We start from the raw sequence: 16,242 nt of genomic DNA on the forward strand, positions 1-16,242 counted from the left end.
GAACCCCCAGTATGCCACATTTTATAGTGTAGAAATCAAAACCTTTAATCTAGTATACAAATAAGAAAGTCTCTGATACAAAGTCACTTATCTGAGGCATAATGGGATTCCTCATAAGAGTGCACCACCCCACATCATGCAACAGTCAAGCGTGTGGGGAAAAGCTTAGTGTTGAGAAGATCTTAGTCTTAAAAGGGTAGGAAAAACTTAGTCTTAAAACTAAGCCTTAGGCTATAAGGAAGGACCTTGCCTGCTTACAGGGACCTTGCCTGCTTATATGTCCCCCACACCCAAGGCAAACTATAAGCAAGCAAATATATACATCATATTTGCAAACTTATTTGACCCACACTGGGCATAATGATAGTGTAAAGGTTTGGGTTTAAAAAGCTTAGAATGATGCCTGGAGTAGTGGTTCTGAAATTAAACACACATTTTAAAAAGGAGTTGAGGCCCTAGCTGGTTGGCTCAGCGCCAGAGTGTTGGCCCTACATATGGAAATTCTGGGTTCAATTCTTGGTCAGGGCACACAGGAGAAGCAACCATCTGCTTCTCCATGCCTTCCCCTCCCCCTTATCTCTCTCTCTCTTCCCTTCCTGCAGCCATGGCTCAAATGGTTCAGCAAAGTTGGCCCTGGGTACTGAGGATGGCTCCATGGCTTCAGCCTCAGGCACTACAATTGTTCGGTTGCCGAGTAATGGAGCTGCAGCTCACCTAGGCAGAGGCATCTCCTGGTAGGGGCTTGCTGGGTGGATAACGGTCTGGGTGCATGCAGGAGTCTGTCTGTGCCTCCCCGCCTCTCAATTAATAAAAAAGGAGTTGAATAAGAAGGAAGGCTGGCTGTGCCATATGTAGAGGCACCAAAATCATGGTTTCCAACAAAATGCCAGCATTTAGCAAAGGACAGGTTGCTCCTGTTCATTCTCGTTTTCCTTTGGCGAACGGTAGTGCAGGGGTCCCCAAACTATGGCCCGCGGGCCACATGTGGCCCCCTGAGGCCGCCACACTTCCGGAAGGGCCACCACCATCTCATTAGCCAAAAGCAGGCCCATAGTTCCCATTGAAATACTGGTCAGTCTGTTGATTTAAATTTACTTGTTCTTTATTTTAAATATTGTATTTGTTCTCGTTTTGTTTTTTTACTTTAAAATAAGATATGTGCAGTGTGCATAGGGATTTTTTCATAGTTTTTTTTATAGTCTGGCCCTCTAACGGTCTGAGGGACAGTGAACTGGCCCCCTGTGTAAAAAGTTTGGGGACCCCTGCGGTAGTGTATACTGACAATGGAGTAGAAGAATCATTCCCCCAAGCTTTCTGTGGAGAGGGGAGGAGCCCACACCTCTGATTCTCAGCACAGTGAAGGCTGGAGCACCTGAGTTTGGATAAACGACAACATTAGGTGGCAGAGGCCTGCCAGGGGGAGGGATTTGGCTCTTGTCAGTTACAGATGAGTCACCTGCCTCTAAGGATCTCCACCAGTGTGACTGTGCAGCCACAGTTTAGTGAGCAAATAAAATGGGGGGATGTAGTGGAAAAGCAGACAGAAAAAAACATCTTATCAGATGGTGGCAGTAACACCACGGCTTACAGAGAACGAGTGACTGACATCACCAAATACTGTGTTTGAATTAATTGGGGAAACCGATGGTTCTTATGACTGATGAAATTTAGTTTTAAATCTTAGCTCTAGGAATCCTCTCTCTCTCTCTCCCTCTCTCAGAGACCTAGCCTTTCCCCAGGATGATTAGCAGCCCCTGCAGCAGAAGAAGCCAGTAGCCTGGACCTGACTAATGGTCACCAAGTCCGGAACTCTGGCAGGCTAAAGATAACATCTTGACCTCAGTTATTTCAGTTCCTCAGCCTGAAGGTGGAACAACCCCCTGGCTACCTTACAATGAGACTGGGCAGAAGGATGCCTGAAAAGACCTCAGAGCTGCCCCCCAGACCTGACCTGAAGACTCACCCTCACTTCAAAGCTCCCAGCATGACCCGCACCCTTAACCCAGGGGGTCTGGTGACCTTCCCTGTAAAATCTGTGACATGCACGCCATCTGGGAGTCCAGGCTTGAGCACTAGCTTCCCATTCTCTTGGATAGCGCCATCCCTCGACACAATGAGTGGGTTTGGTTTCTCCACTGCAATTCTCGGTGCTTAGGGTCCAGCTCTGCCAGCGCCGGTAGACGGACTCTTTCTGCTCTGTGATCCTGCTGCTCCCAACCCAGCTGGGAAGGCAGTGTTATTGCATTTTCCAGACAGGAACATGAGCCGGGTCTAGAATGCAGACATTTCTGTGCTTCTTGTATCATCTTGTTTACTCATTCAAATATAGGGAGCAGTGGTTCTCAAACTCAAGTGTCCTAGCAGGCTTGTTAAAACACAGACCCAACCCCAGAGTGTCTGATTCACTGGTTCTGGAGTGGAACTCAATAATCTTTATTTCTGAAAAATTTCTAGGTGATGCTAATGCTGGAAGTTGGCACCACACGTTGAGAACCACTGCTCGAGGCTGCCTTGCTAGCAAGCTCTGGGCAATGCCAGCATGCCCACCTAAAGATGATTTAGTTCTCTATTTGACTTTCCTAGGTGCTATTGTTATTACCCTGTAGGACTTTTAACTAGTTTTGATTTTAACTCAGCAAATATATTACAGAATGTCTTTCTAAGGCAACTACAAATATATTACTTGTCAAAGTGTTCTTTGAACCAGTGTTACACCTGTTTCTTGGTGGAATAATGTTTTGATTGAAGTTCATTCTAATTCGTATGAGAATCACATTCTAACTCTTTGAAAATTGCACATTTGACACAATAGGGCATCAACTCTACACTCCCTCCGGGGCATCCTCCCAATTATGAAAACTCAGAGTTTCAGCTAAGCCTGGAGAAATACGCAGTTGAGAAGAACCAGGGGAATCTCCTTCATTCTTACTTGTTTAAAAGCAAAGTTCGTTGAAGCAAGAGAGCATGTGCTGAGACCAACAGGCAACACATGATATCAGAGATGGATGGCCAAACGTGCTGGAAAAACACCTATAAAATCGGGAAATCCACTGCTTCTTGGGAGTAAGAACAGGGATTGCTGTTCAATAAGTTCGCAGCACCCCTCTGAAAACATGCCTTGGGGGCCTGATCTGTTCTCTGGAGCTGTTGGGGGCAGATGGTGAAAGACATGCACGTGTAACCAAAAAAAGCCAACCACTCCTCCAGAGAGCCACTGTCCCCATGACGTCTCCAGTTGGGGTTTCCTGGGAGATCTCACTGGGGAAGGAGGAAGGGGATCAGAGTGGAGCCCTCTGGAGGCCACATGGGGTGGGGGCTCCCCATGAGAAAGTCAGGCCAGGTCCGATTCTCATCCCCACTGTACATGGCCCAGCCCTGGCACTTCACCCTCCTGGGCCTCAGTTTCCCCATCTGTAGAAGGAGGAGGCTGAGATTCAATGTAAGCCTTTGCTGTCCAATACAGCAGCCTCCAGCCAGATGTGGCCACTGAGCCTTTGCCGTGTGGCCAGTCTGAACTGACGTGCTCAATGTAAAGTGCACACTCCAAGGCGTGATACAGAAAGAAGAATGCAACAGATCTGATTAATATTTTTGTGTTTATTACATGTTAACATAATAATATTTTCAATATACTATGTTAAATAAAATATGTTGTTAAAAATCAATTTTACTTTTCTTTTTAATGTGGCCACTAGAACATTTAAAATGACATCTGTGGCTTACTTTATAGTTCCGTGAGATAGCACTGCCGAGGCCTGGGCAGGTGTACGTGTCCAGGAGGCATCTGAGTAGGACTTACTTGTGGAAAGCAAGGCACAAATACTGATGTCAGGAATGCTTTGCAATATTATAATAAGTAATTATCAATGTGTCAATTGCTCTAACCAAATCTCTAATCACTATTTTGTTTCCACTGCAGGGCGCTCAGTCCTCCCCCAGTTATAGACTGGTGCACGGTGCCTCCCTGGGCGCCGGCATGGGGCACGACGGCTATGACTGCTTCAGGAATCCTTCTGAGAGAACGAGGGCAAAACACTCACGTCTATGACTTTTAAATACTCACAGACCCACGGAAGGATTTCTTCTATAAAATTATTGACTACAGGCCCTGGCTGGTTGGCTCAGCGGTAGAGTGTCAGCCTGGTGTGCGGGGGACCTGGGTTCGATTCCCGGCCAGGGCACATAGGAGAAGCGCCCATTTGCTTCTCCACCCCCCCCCCTCCTTCCTCTCTGTCTCTCTCTTCCCCTCCCGCAGCCGAGGCTCCACTGGAGCAGAGATGGCCCGGGCGCTAGGGATGGCTCCTTGGCCTCTGCCCCAGGCGCTAGAGTGGCTCTAGTCGTGGCAGAGCGACGCCCCGGAGGGGCAGAGCATCGCCCCCTGGTGGGCAGAGCGTCACCCCTGGTGGGTGTGCCGGGTGGATCCCGGTCGGGCGCATGCGGGAGTCTGTCTATCTCTCCCCGTTTCCAGCTTCAGAAAAGAAAAGAAAAGAAAAAAAAATTATTGACTACAACGTGATTTTGGTTACATCCACTGTTTTTCCAGCCCCTGCCATCTCTGTGCCCTGTGGCACAACAATGACCAGCTGTCCTGGGCTGTGTGCAGGAACTGACTCCACACAAAGGACAGCCTGAAAACGCAAATGCCAAAGTCACTGAGACCCGAGATGCGCGGTGCTGCCAGATCTGGGTGACTGAAATCTGCCTGCAGATAGAATTTCTGAAAGCAGGACAACCTTTCCAACACCAAGGAGAGACTGCCAGTTGAGGAAGTCTGCTGGGGTGAAGTGCAGCAGACTTCACCTACCTAGACTCCCGGATTACCTAGTTTGCAGAGTCAGATGTGAGCAGGTAGGTTTCTTCGCACCTCTTTATGCATGTTCTGAACCACAATCACAGGTCTCTGTTTCTGAGAGACAGACACGATGTACCTGTCACACAAGCTGTGCAAAATGACCAGATGGCGATTTCTCAGACTGAGCGTCTGTTGCTGAACTGGGCTCTTGAACCCCCCCAGGTAGTTTGTGGTCCAGGCCAGGGTACCTTCCCACAGAACGCGTGGTTTGGAAGTAAGGAGAGCAGGACCCCTGTAACCAAAACACATTTCTTCCTTGTCAGTCAAGACCAACTGCTTCCCTGTCCCTGAGACGAAGGGAGGCAAGAAGCGGGCACCCAAGAGCCCTAGCAACACGTAGGCTGACGAGGGCCGGCTGCTCGGCGTTCCTGGGAGACATCAGAACAATTCCCACTGATCCTTTCTGTCTGTTCTCTGTCTGGACCTTCCTCGGGTCAGAGACGTGGCAACAAAAAACACAGAATAAATCCCTTGTGGCAGAGTTCAGAGTTATGGGTTTACTCCCTGCCACTAACCTGGGGCCACGGCTAGGCCTTTGTGCACATTTCTACACAACTTCATCTTCGGACAGAAGTAAAGGTGGATACCAGCTCAGCCGTGGGAGCCGCACTGTCGGTAGATCAAGTGGTGTCTGTCAGTATGGAAAGGTAGGTGGAACCTGAGGGGGACCATGGAGGGAAAGAGAGGAAGTCACGGGCGGGGGCGGGGGGGGGCAAAGCCTAGCACGCAGGCACAGGATGGTTTGGCCACAGGAGACCCCTCAGGGAAGAGTGGAGGACCAGTGGAAGGAGAGTTGAGGAGAAGAGGGAGCACAACCTTGTCTTTGTTTTTTTTTTTAATTTTTTTAATTTTTTTTTGTATTTTTCTGAAGCTGGAAATGGGGAGGCAGTCAGACAGACTCCCGCATGCACCCGACCGGGATCCACCTGGCATACCCACCCAGGGGCGATGCTCTGCCCATCTTGGGGCATTGCTCTGCCGCAATCAGAGCCATTCTAGCGCCTGAGGCAGAGGCCACAGAGCCATCCTCAGCGCTCAGGCCAACTTTGCTCCAGTGGAGCCTTGGCTGCTGGAGGGGAAGAGAGAGACAGACAGGAAGGAGAGGGGGAGGGGTGGAGAAGCAGATGGGCGCTTCTCCTGTGTGCCCTGGCCGGGAATCAAACCCGGGACTCCTGCATGCCAGGCCGACGCTCTACCACTGAGCCAACTGGCCAGGGCCTACAACCTTGTGTTTGAAGGTGAAGAGAGCAGACCTGCTGGGTCCAACACAGGACCAGAGTGCGCAGGCAGGTAAGGTGTTTGCGGGATGGTTAGGGAGAGAGCAAAAACACGTGTTCGGTGATCGTGCAGGCGGCCTGAACATCGTCCACAGTGCCACAGGGGAAGGAGTGGGAACCTAAGTAGGGAAGCAGTATAGAAGAGGGAAGAAGAGTGTAGATGTTGGAGACTTGAGGGCGATTTGCCAGCATTGGGCACTTGGATAGTGTGGGGGCAGGGGTGGCTTGGAGGAAGCTGTGGAATTCAGGGAAGGGAGGGATCAAAGATTACTTTGAGCTTCTCTGCCCCGGTACAGGACCATCTAGAACTTCACCAGCCTAGATAATGTTTTTCTTACACAATCTCTTTCACACAACATACCCTTGAAATCTGATAGCAATAGGTGATAACTTCCATTACCCGGGTGCAGAAAACTTTGGCTGCCTTGTCCAGGGTATCGCTGGTCTCCCGGATGTGTTTCCTTAGAGAGGAGGAAGACACTCTTTCTCATAGGTGGTGGGGGAAGTTAGCAATGGTGCTGGAAAGGGCTGTGGAATATGTGTTTGTAGCAGCATAGGTTTCTGTGACCAGGGTTCCAGGATGTAATTTTACATGAACGAAGACCAGGGGCATGTGCATTACCCCAGAATGCTCCATCTGTGTGTTATTCACGACTCTTGTATCCTGTGCCTTATCTGAGTCATTTCCATGAGCCAGGAAAGATGGGAAGTCACAAATCAAGGCTGGCTTCTAGTGGTTAGCAAGTCTGGTTCAAAAACACACAAACTGGATGGGGGACATAATGATGACAAAGTGGGCCAATGACTGTCTTCCAATTATCTACGCTTTACACAAAATCACATGAGCCCTAATAACCAGGAAAGGTATAACAAGCTTGTGGAATTCAGCTGTGAGCTAAGAATATAACCAAGAATTTTCACGCTTTATGGTGTCTGTGGAGAACGGCACTACCATAGCTTAAGTCCCTCCAAAACTAGCCCCGCCCACCTCCCTAGATAATAGTCAACCTCAGTGCGCAAATCAAAGGCCACTTCCTCAGGAAAGATTTCTCTGGAACCCTGCATTACATGATATATTCTCAAAGCCCCTTTTCACTTCTCACATGAAGTGCTGTTTCTCTGGTGATTTATTTGTATGGGTTTAGTGTCATGATTACTTAAAGGGTATCCTTCTAGCTACCAGACTGAAAACTTGGTGAGGTCAGAGACAGCTTCTGATTTTTCTCTCCCTAACCCTAGCCTGCAGCCTGGCCGATGCTGAATGCTCCATGGGCAAAATAGAAAAGTGTAAGGAGCGAATGAGAGCCCAGCGGGTCCCAGAATGTGCCGACTGACAAACCAGCTCAACAACTGACCTCTAGCATTTTAAATAAGCCTCTAAAAAGTCATTATTAAATGTCCAAAAAGGCAGTTTACTTCATTCTTGCAGATAAGTACATGCCTAAATTATGGAATAATTAATAATAGCTAATTATACTTATTTATTTAAATTATGATTAATAATATTGTTTCATAATAACCAATTATGGCTTCCCATAGTAAAGAACAACATTGTACAGAAGAGGAAAGAAGGAAAAGAAGTACCATTGGCCTTGAACAACATGTGTTAGAGGAGCCGACCCCTGCGCAGTCGAACACCTGCATGGCACTGTTGACTCTACAGTCAGCCCTTCGGGTCTGCAGGTTCAACCAACCTTGAATGGAAAACAATATCTTAAATCAGTGGTTGGGAAACCCCTGGGTACACAGAGCTGACTATATTTATTGCAAAAATCCACATACAAGTGGATCTGTGCTGTCCAAATCCGTTATTTAAGGGTAAACTCTACCTACATCATTTATATGGAGTAATTAACTAAATGAATTGAAACTCTGAAAACAAAAACAAAACAGACAAGGCCAAGTTAAACAGTGCAGGCCACTCTGCCTACATTTTTCGCAAGGGCACTTCACTCAGGAGGAACAGCCCAGTGGAACTGCCCTAGTGGGCAGGCCTCTCACTTCTGGCCCGATTGATTCTCTCACAGGACATAGCCCAGAAATATAAGTTAATTACCTTTCACCTGCTGCTCAACCAAAAATTAAAAATAAAAAAAAGTCCTGGCTGGTTTGCTCAGTGGTTAGAGTGTCAGCCTGCCGTGTGGATGTCCCAGGTTTGATTTCCAGTCAAGGCACACAGGAGAAGTAACCATCTGCTTCATCAATCCTCCCCATTCTCTCTCTCTCTCTCTCTCTCTCTCTCTATTTTCTCCTCCCACAGCCATGGTTCAGTTGGTGTGAGCACATCAGTCCAGATGCTGAGGATGGCTCTGCAAAGCCTCCACCTCAGATGCTAAAAATAGCTCGGTTGCAAGCATGGCCCCAGATGGGCAGAGCATGAGCCCCAGATGAGGGTTGCCGGGTGGATCCTGGTCGTCATGCATGCGGGAGTCTGTCTATCTCTCCTCCTCTCACTTGGAAAGGAAGGAAAAAAAAAAGATTTTCCTCAGGACTGTAAGAAAAACAGGGTCCAAGGCGACCCTTTCCTAAGGAATTTTCAAAGGCAATTTAGACTATACTCAATTTTCTCATTTTGCCTTGACTTTAATATCTAATTTCTATGTAAGATTCAACCTCACGACACTTCCTGAGCATAAGGTGGTAATTATGAATTAGCCAGTATTTTGGCTGATGCCTTGGCGTAAGGAGGGAGTTGGATTCTTCCCTTCTATCAGGGTGAAATAAATACCCCAGCCCAAGACCAAGTCCAGGAAGTGCACGTGAGTCAGGAGCCCATGGGCCCAGCACCTGGTCTGCAGGCGACTCGAGGAGCCCCTCGTCCGCCTCATGAGGGTGGATGTTATACACCGTTGATTCATATTGTGTAAACTGATTGAGAATTGTGTCTCTTATGTCCACATAACAACTATTAGGACTGAGAATCAGACCATCTGTGTCAACATAACTATTTCTTCTAGGATTTTCTTGCCCAGGAAGTCAAGGCTGTAAACCAATAAATAACTTTGCTGTTTGCTACAGGAAATTCCTACGGAACAATCCGCACTGGCAGTTTGCTCACCTGAGAAATAGTTTGCATAGCAACCATGGTTTCCTGGCCAAGACTCCAGACCCTGGTCTTGACGTACCCTCCAATCCCGAACTACGGCACAGACTTTGCTGAAACCCTTCTCTTTCTTGAAAGATATAGCCAGAGGTCTTGGACCTCGACCTCTAACCCCCACAGACAGGCCTACCAACCTCCCCTGCCTCGAGACCCACAGGCTGTGTCCCAGCCACGTCCTCCCTCATTGCGGTCAGCTTACTGAACTTAGCTTTTTTTTTTTTTTGTATTTTTCTGAAGCTGGAAACAGGGAGAGACAGTCAGACAGACTCCCGCATGCGCCCGACCGGGATCCACCCGGCACGCCCACCAGGGGGGATGCTCTGCCCACCAGGGGGCGATGCTCTGCCCCTCTGGGGCGTTGCTCTGTTGCGACCAGAGCCACTCCAGCGCCTGGGGCAGAGGCCAAGGAGCCATCCCCAGCGCCCGGGCCATCTTTGCTCCAATGGAGCCTCGGCTGCGGGAGGGGAAGAGAGAGACAGAGAGGAAGGAGGGGGGGGGTGGAGAAGCAGATGGGCGCTTCTCCTGTGTGCCCTGGCCGGGAATCGAACCCGGGACTTCTGCACGCCAGGCCAACGCTCTACCACTGAGCCAACCGGCCAGGGCCAACTTAGCTTTTTTTTTATCAACAGGCTCTTGCAGTGGATGTTTTGGAGTCCATAACTGACCCAGTAAACCAGGTTTGGTCTCCTGGAAGCAGGAAGCATTTAAATGCAAGTTATCACATACTGACAACCCATCAGGGTGGGGAAATTAGTAACATTGTCAGTTTTCCTCCTTAATCAAGTCAAGGAGGAGCCTCTATATTCTTTCTCCTTTGAGGAAATATCCGGTGTTTGAACATTTACTTGCCTGTGACAGATTTCACAGGCAAAATTTAGCTCCATATTTCTGATCTTTTAGACGCTTCTCTATTTTCCAAACTTTCCACAATTAGTATGCATTATTTTGAGGGTGGGTGAACGGTCACAGAACAAAAGCCATAAGAAGGAAATTAATTCCTGAGACTAAATTAGAAATGACCACCAAGCCTTAATTTAAAACCTATGTACACAGGGTATCTAAAACATCCACTTAGAATCTTATCTCTATAAGCTAGCAAGGTCATTTCTCCCACTGACATCAGTTTGCACACAGAAAAGTTGTGCAGTTTTAATCACGCCGCCTTGGTTCTCTCTTGCCTGATCGTAAGAGGCCTCTGATAAAATACACCAGTAAATAACATTCAGTCAGTCTAGGGTGAGGCCCAGGAATCTGTTTATTGCTCTTTTCTTTTACTATAATTAATGAGCACTAAAGCGATTCATACAATCAAGCAAAGTGTAAAGCACAGAGCCAACAGCACTGATTCACTGGAATGCAACGTCTAGCTTCCACCATAAAACCATCCGGCTATAAAGAAGGAAGAGCCGAGCCGGTGACAAATACAGGGTGTCATCTCTTTGTGTCCAGGTCCTGGGCCTGTCCCGAAGCACTAACTCACAGAAAACCCCAACAACTGTCAAACCCAGTGACAGCCCGCAGCTGGGCTCGGGTGAGCTCCCCCCAGGGCTGGCTCGGAGAACAGGCTTCCCCGGCAGCTCCCCACGCAGCCCCGCAAAGGGAGCGAGCTGCAGCTGAGCGATCTCAATCAAGGATTCCTTTTACCTTAAAGAAACTGCCTCGCTTGTCCAGACTGCGGGTGCCCATGGTCCAGGATGATATTTCCTCCGGCAAGGCTCTACTGCACCCTGGGGCTCCTGGAGATAGAGACATTTTTAATGGTTAGTCCAGCCTGTAGGAAATTCCTTTCTAAGCCACAGAACACTCACAACAACAGTCCTGCCAAGATCTTTTTCCGTCAACAACATAGTGCCATTTATTTCCCACCAAAGCCCTTCCATCTCCTTTCAGGCCGATTTCCTGCCTCACACAGCACAGCTCCTAGATTCTGCCCCACCTCTCTTGCCCCACCTCCCGCTTCTCCCGCTGCCGCGGAAGGTCCCTGGCACAGCAGAAAGCATAATGACCGCTGTGTGTGTTTGCTTGACTTCCCACACGAGTCCTAAAGGGACCAATATTAGATGTCCCCGCAATGTACTCCAAAGCTTCTGAACTTAAAAGTGGCTGATCACAGGGACAAGCGGAAGAAGGCCATGGATGTCCCCAGAAGTCCTACTGGCATGGGATGAGGTCATCCTTAGCCCTGCCAGCCCTCTCCTCCAGGAAAGGTCAACACAAGGGCGCTGGGAATCAATCCCTCTTTCTCCTTAGAAATCAAAGATTACGATGAAAGTCCATGTCCCTTTACAGAGGTCAATTTGTGTAAGAAACAGATGTAAACAGCATCATGACAACCTCAGATAGGGGTGCACTTTGGAACGTGGAGGAAAATTTAAAGGCATAATATGGTTCTGAATCATAAACCCTGGCTATGTGAGCCTGGAATTTCCCTCATTCGAGCATTAAAACCCGATACTCTTCCTTCTTGGTCACAAATCCTTCAATGTCCACTTGTAAATAAAATACATACACACCCTGACAGCTGGGCTCGCCCCAGGCCAAGTGTGTTGTGGAGATCTGAGGAGCGTCCCCAAACCTTCCCTACCCGGTAAGGCCGGAACGGCAGCAATTATAACACAGACCTCCTGCTCAAGATCCCTTCTGCTCACCATAATATACACCAGGGGTAGCTGGCCCTAACCACACCCACAGGTGAGGGACAGTAAAGGAAATACAGATTCTGTGAAAACATCTCTTGCGACATTAAGGTATTACAATGGGTTTGGCTCTGGGGATGGAGCGGAGGCCACCAAAGCCATGGTAATCACTGCCAGTTCACTGAGGCTATTTCATCACGAGCTGGGAACAGAGAGCCAGCAGCAGCAGAGGGACGTGTCAACACGCAGAACGGCATCATCACTTTGCAGAGAACTGCATCCCCATGAGTGAGTGACGCTCTTCGGCCACAGGCTCACTCCAGCCCCACGGCTTGCCTCTCTGTTCACATCCGCAGTGGGCTGCAGCCCGTGGAACCCCACGGGGGGGGGGGGGAATGAGGACGCACTGCACAACCACCTCTTTCCAAAATAGTCGCCTAGTCTAGTCATTGCTTCCCTGCTCGGTTACTTTAAAGGTTCGGAGGTGTCTTTCCTGTGTTTCTTTCCACTTGCAATCCCAGTGGCTGAAGGCCAGTTTCCAGAAACCTCCTAAGAAGACTGGTGAGCTTCCTGCTGTCATTCTGCTGACTCCAGGGCCCAGGTTCTCAGGCTCAGCAATATAATGGAACCCCAGCGCCAAGGCCTTTGAAGTCCATCCCTTATTAACACAGTTCACAGGCTGGAGCCACTCCAGAAAGAAAACACAGCACCGTGTTCAGAACGAAGAGCGGAATGGGAACGGCTCTATAACTGTTTCGACCCAGAAGTGCACAAATAAAAAAGGACACTTCTTGAAACCAAGCTTGAAGTCTGTAATTCTTTTTCTTTCAGACGTTTTTCTCAGCAAGAGAACTGACACCACGCAGCAGTTAAGGAACGGCTCAGCGAGAGCCAGGACCTCACTCCCCTTCCAGACCTGCGTCTCTCTGTTCTGTTCAGTTTCTGTGCACAAACCCTTCTGATGAGCCACGACAGGCAGAGAATTTTGCCTATAGCGATGGAGCAGTATGGATTCCAGAAGTTTACTAGCTCAGTGAGCTGCCTCAAAATGCAGCTGTGCACTTCAAACTCAGGAGTCCTCAATGACACGGCCGCTTTCGGATTCCGGGCGGGGCAGGGAGATCCATCACATTTATCTAAGAAGATGCAGGTTGCGTCCACTCCTTCTTCAAAAGGCTGCTCCAGGACGGAGATGCGATCCAGTGATAAGAACAGGCTGCCAAGTTCCACAGTAGGTCCTCCCCGGGAATGAAGTCCGAGTGGACTACACATCATAGATTATTCTAATTTTTAATAATAAAGTTCTTAAGAGCCCAAAATAAGGTTTGGATTATGGTCTTTCCTGCTGTAGCAAGAGTTTCCTTCCCAAACCATAACCTCCAACACCTTGGTTCAATATGGACAGAAATTTAATAGAATTTACAATGATTACTTCTTCCCGTTTGTGGTTACCCACCCCACCACCCAGAGGTTACACCAGCAGTTTCATCCTAAAACCACCCCTGTGACAGGCCAGACTAAGAAACAAAAAAAAAAGGTACCGTAGTCGACAGGGGCTGTAAAATTCCTCCAAAGTTAGAAGGTGCAAGCTTGTTCCTTGACTGGTGTCCCTGAAGTTGTACAGCGGATTCTTGAAAAAATCAGCCCAGCATGTCCAATGGATCTTTCCAGATACTAGCTAAAAGCTAGCAGAGAAAAAAAAAAGTCCTAATGGGACTAAAGGACACTGCAAACATATTGGAGCTGCCAAGCCTCTTCAACAACACCACTGAAGGAATGTAAACGAAGCCGGTTGCTTCAGTTGCTAAAAGACAAAGGCAGGAAGTGATCATACCTCATTCTCCAGAAACACCAGGCTCTGTCACTTTGGACCTTGCTGTGGCTTTCCATGTGGCCCCAAGAGCTACTGCTGAGGTAAAGGTCTGTCCTGAAATTTCAGCATAAAGGACTCGCTGAGTCACCTGGCCAGGCTCCAGGCTGCCCCGACTGCCGTTGAGCAAGACCGTTCAAGGCTGGCTTCCCAGCCATTCCACAGACAGCCACTGAGGACAGGCGCCGAGGCTCTGCTGCCCGGACCTCAGCTGCAGGCTGGAGGACGGGGGTAGGAACACCCAGTGCCCAGTTCCCAGTTCACTCATCAATGGGGCTGGGCTGAGTCACTGGCACCCTTCCCGCTTTCATTCTACCTGGACACAGGCCAGATCTTGGAGAGATGGAGGGAGGGTCCATGCTGTGTCCTCCTTCTTCCTTCCTCTCCCCTTGTCCTCCCCTCCGCCCTTGAGTTATCTGGTCAAACTATACCCTTCCTATTTCATTTGTCTGAGATCACAGGTGCAAACCCACAGGAGGAGCAGCAGTAACTTAGGCTGGCACTCGCCGCCCACACAGTTCAATGTAAAAGAAATGTAGCTTATTCCAGTCAGCAAGCTGCTGGGAGGGCTGCCACGAGAGCTTTCCTTCTCATCACTACCTTTTTTCTTTTTTCCTAGCGAGACAAAGTGGACTTCTGTTCTTAGTAAACAAGATCTCGTTATTATAATTACTTTACAGCCAAACTGAGTGGAGGAGGAGAAAGTGACTCACCGCAGGGGACCTGTCAGGGCCAGGCCAACCCCCAGAAGTGCACTTCACCTTCCTGTTGGTGACGGCGGGTCTTCTCTCTTTCCAGGGCTTTTTTGTCTTTACTTAGAGAGGTAGGAGCAAGCGGGGTGGCTGTGTCTGGATCCAGGGCCTGTCTGTGAATATTTTCATAATTTTCTTTGTACTAACACAGCTTTTAGAAGTTGGACAGAAAAATTCTATTCCAGGCTCTGGCTTGACAATCCAAGTTATGGGAATTTTAAGGTTTTTTTCTTTCTTGAAGCATCTTGTATCGCTATCCAGTGCAGATTTACCCTCAGTCAATAGTCGAACTTTTTTTTTTAATTAAAAAGAAAATCATGAAAACGATTAGAGGAACTAGTTTGTGGGAAGTAAAAAAAAAAAATCAGAAGCAAAGAGCTGTATTCCCAGACTCTTCACTCAATAACTGTGTTTTTAAATAGAAATAGGAACAATGCTCAGCACCTCGATTTTTCCAAGAATAATCAAGGATAGTAATTTTTTCTCTCTCTTTTTTTTAGCAAAGTGCTCAGGGCGAGACTGTGCACTTCGGCTGAAGACAGGACAGGCCTATAGATGGGGCTAATTCCGGTGAAGGTCCCCTCCCCCCTCGGAAAACTGGTGTCTCAGGGGCTCTTGCCTGGGCCATGCTGCAGAAGCTCTGCTGGTTCCCCCTCCCCAAGGGCAGTGTGCACCTCGCACCAGGGCAGTCCTGCTGGCTAGAAATTCCTCTTTCCTTGGATGGAAACTGCCTCTCTTCTCTTACTTCCCATCCATCGCCCCTCATTTTACCCCTCGGTAAAGAGGGGGGTCCCTCCCCCTCTCTAGGGGGAGGGGTGGAGAAGCAGATGGGTGCTTCTCCTGTGTGCCCTGACCGGGAACCGAACCCGGGACTCCTGCATGCCAGGCCAATGCTCTACCACTGAGCCAACAAGCCAGGGCTTTCATAGTTTTTTTTTTTTTATAGTCCGGCCCTCCAACGGTCTTAGGGACAGTGAACTGGCCCCCTGTGTAAAAAGTTTGGGGGCCCCTGCCTTACCCAGTACCTGGTACATACATGTTCAGTAAAAGTCTGTTGGGTAAATCAGTGCATGAGATTTTATAGCAACATCATCTAGGCTGAAAGAAATGGATTCCTCAAAGTGTAAAATGAAAGAGAGAACCAGTGCTGTAAGAATGACAAGGTTAAGATCAAATGTCAGGAACATATACAATGCTGTTGACCCACATAATTTGCTGGAAAAACATTTTTAAACCACTTTGAAACACAAGGACATTGGCCTAGGGAGTTCTCATGTTCTCTCGGTGGTTGAACTTTTCTACGGAGTCTGTGATCTGAGTTCTTTCCTTTCCCTATAACCCACAGACCTGCTTTGTGCTCCACAAGTCCCTAGCTCTTCCATTTCTGCCCATATAAGAATTCTAGAAATGTTTCCAGGTGTATTTCCAAGCCATCACATTTTCATTAGAGACCACAAAACAACCTGACCAGGTGGTGGTGCAGTGGATAGAGCATTGGACTGGGACACTGAGGACCCAGGTTCAAAACCCTGAGGTTGCCGGCTTGAGCACACGCTCACCAGCTTGAGCGAGGGGTCGCTGGCTTGGGTGTGGGATCATAGACATGACCCCATGGTCACTACTGGCTTGAAGCCCAAGGTTGCTGGCTTTAGCAAGGAGTCACTCGTTCTGCTGGTCAAGGCACATATGAGAAAGCAATCACTGAACAACTAAGGAGTTGCACGAAGAATGGATGCTTCTCATCTCTCTCTG

At 48.5% G+C, this 16,242-nt stretch overlaps 1 protein-coding gene across 9 annotated transcripts in view; it reads right to left on the reverse strand.

Annotated features, from left to right (window-relative positions):
- Nucleotides 1-16,242, reverse strand: part of RIN2 (Ras and Rab interactor 2) — a 248,557-nt gene that overhangs the window by 104,414 nt on the left and 127,901 nt on the right. For 2 of the 9 annotated variants that reach the window (XM_066234877.1, XM_066234870.1), the window contains exons 1-2: nucleotides 11,169-11,247; nucleotides 10,877-10,968 (exon numbers count right to left, since the gene is read on the reverse strand). In XM_066234877.1, coding sequence (XP_066090974.1) covers nucleotides 10,877-10,968; nucleotides 11,169-11,232 — 156 coding nt within the window. In that variant the 5' untranslated portion in view covers nucleotides 11,233-11,247. The other 7 variants (XM_066234872.1, XM_066234873.1, XM_066234876.1 and 4 more) reach the window with 7 other exon arrangements.

Source organism: Saccopteryx bilineata, chromosome 6 (assembly GCF_036850765.1).
Source record: "Saccopteryx bilineata isolate mSacBil1 chromosome 6, mSacBil1_pri_phased_curated, whole genome shotgun sequence".
In the NCBI taxonomy this organism is placed as follows: Eukaryota; Metazoa; Chordata; class Mammalia; order Chiroptera; family Emballonuridae; genus Saccopteryx; species Saccopteryx bilineata.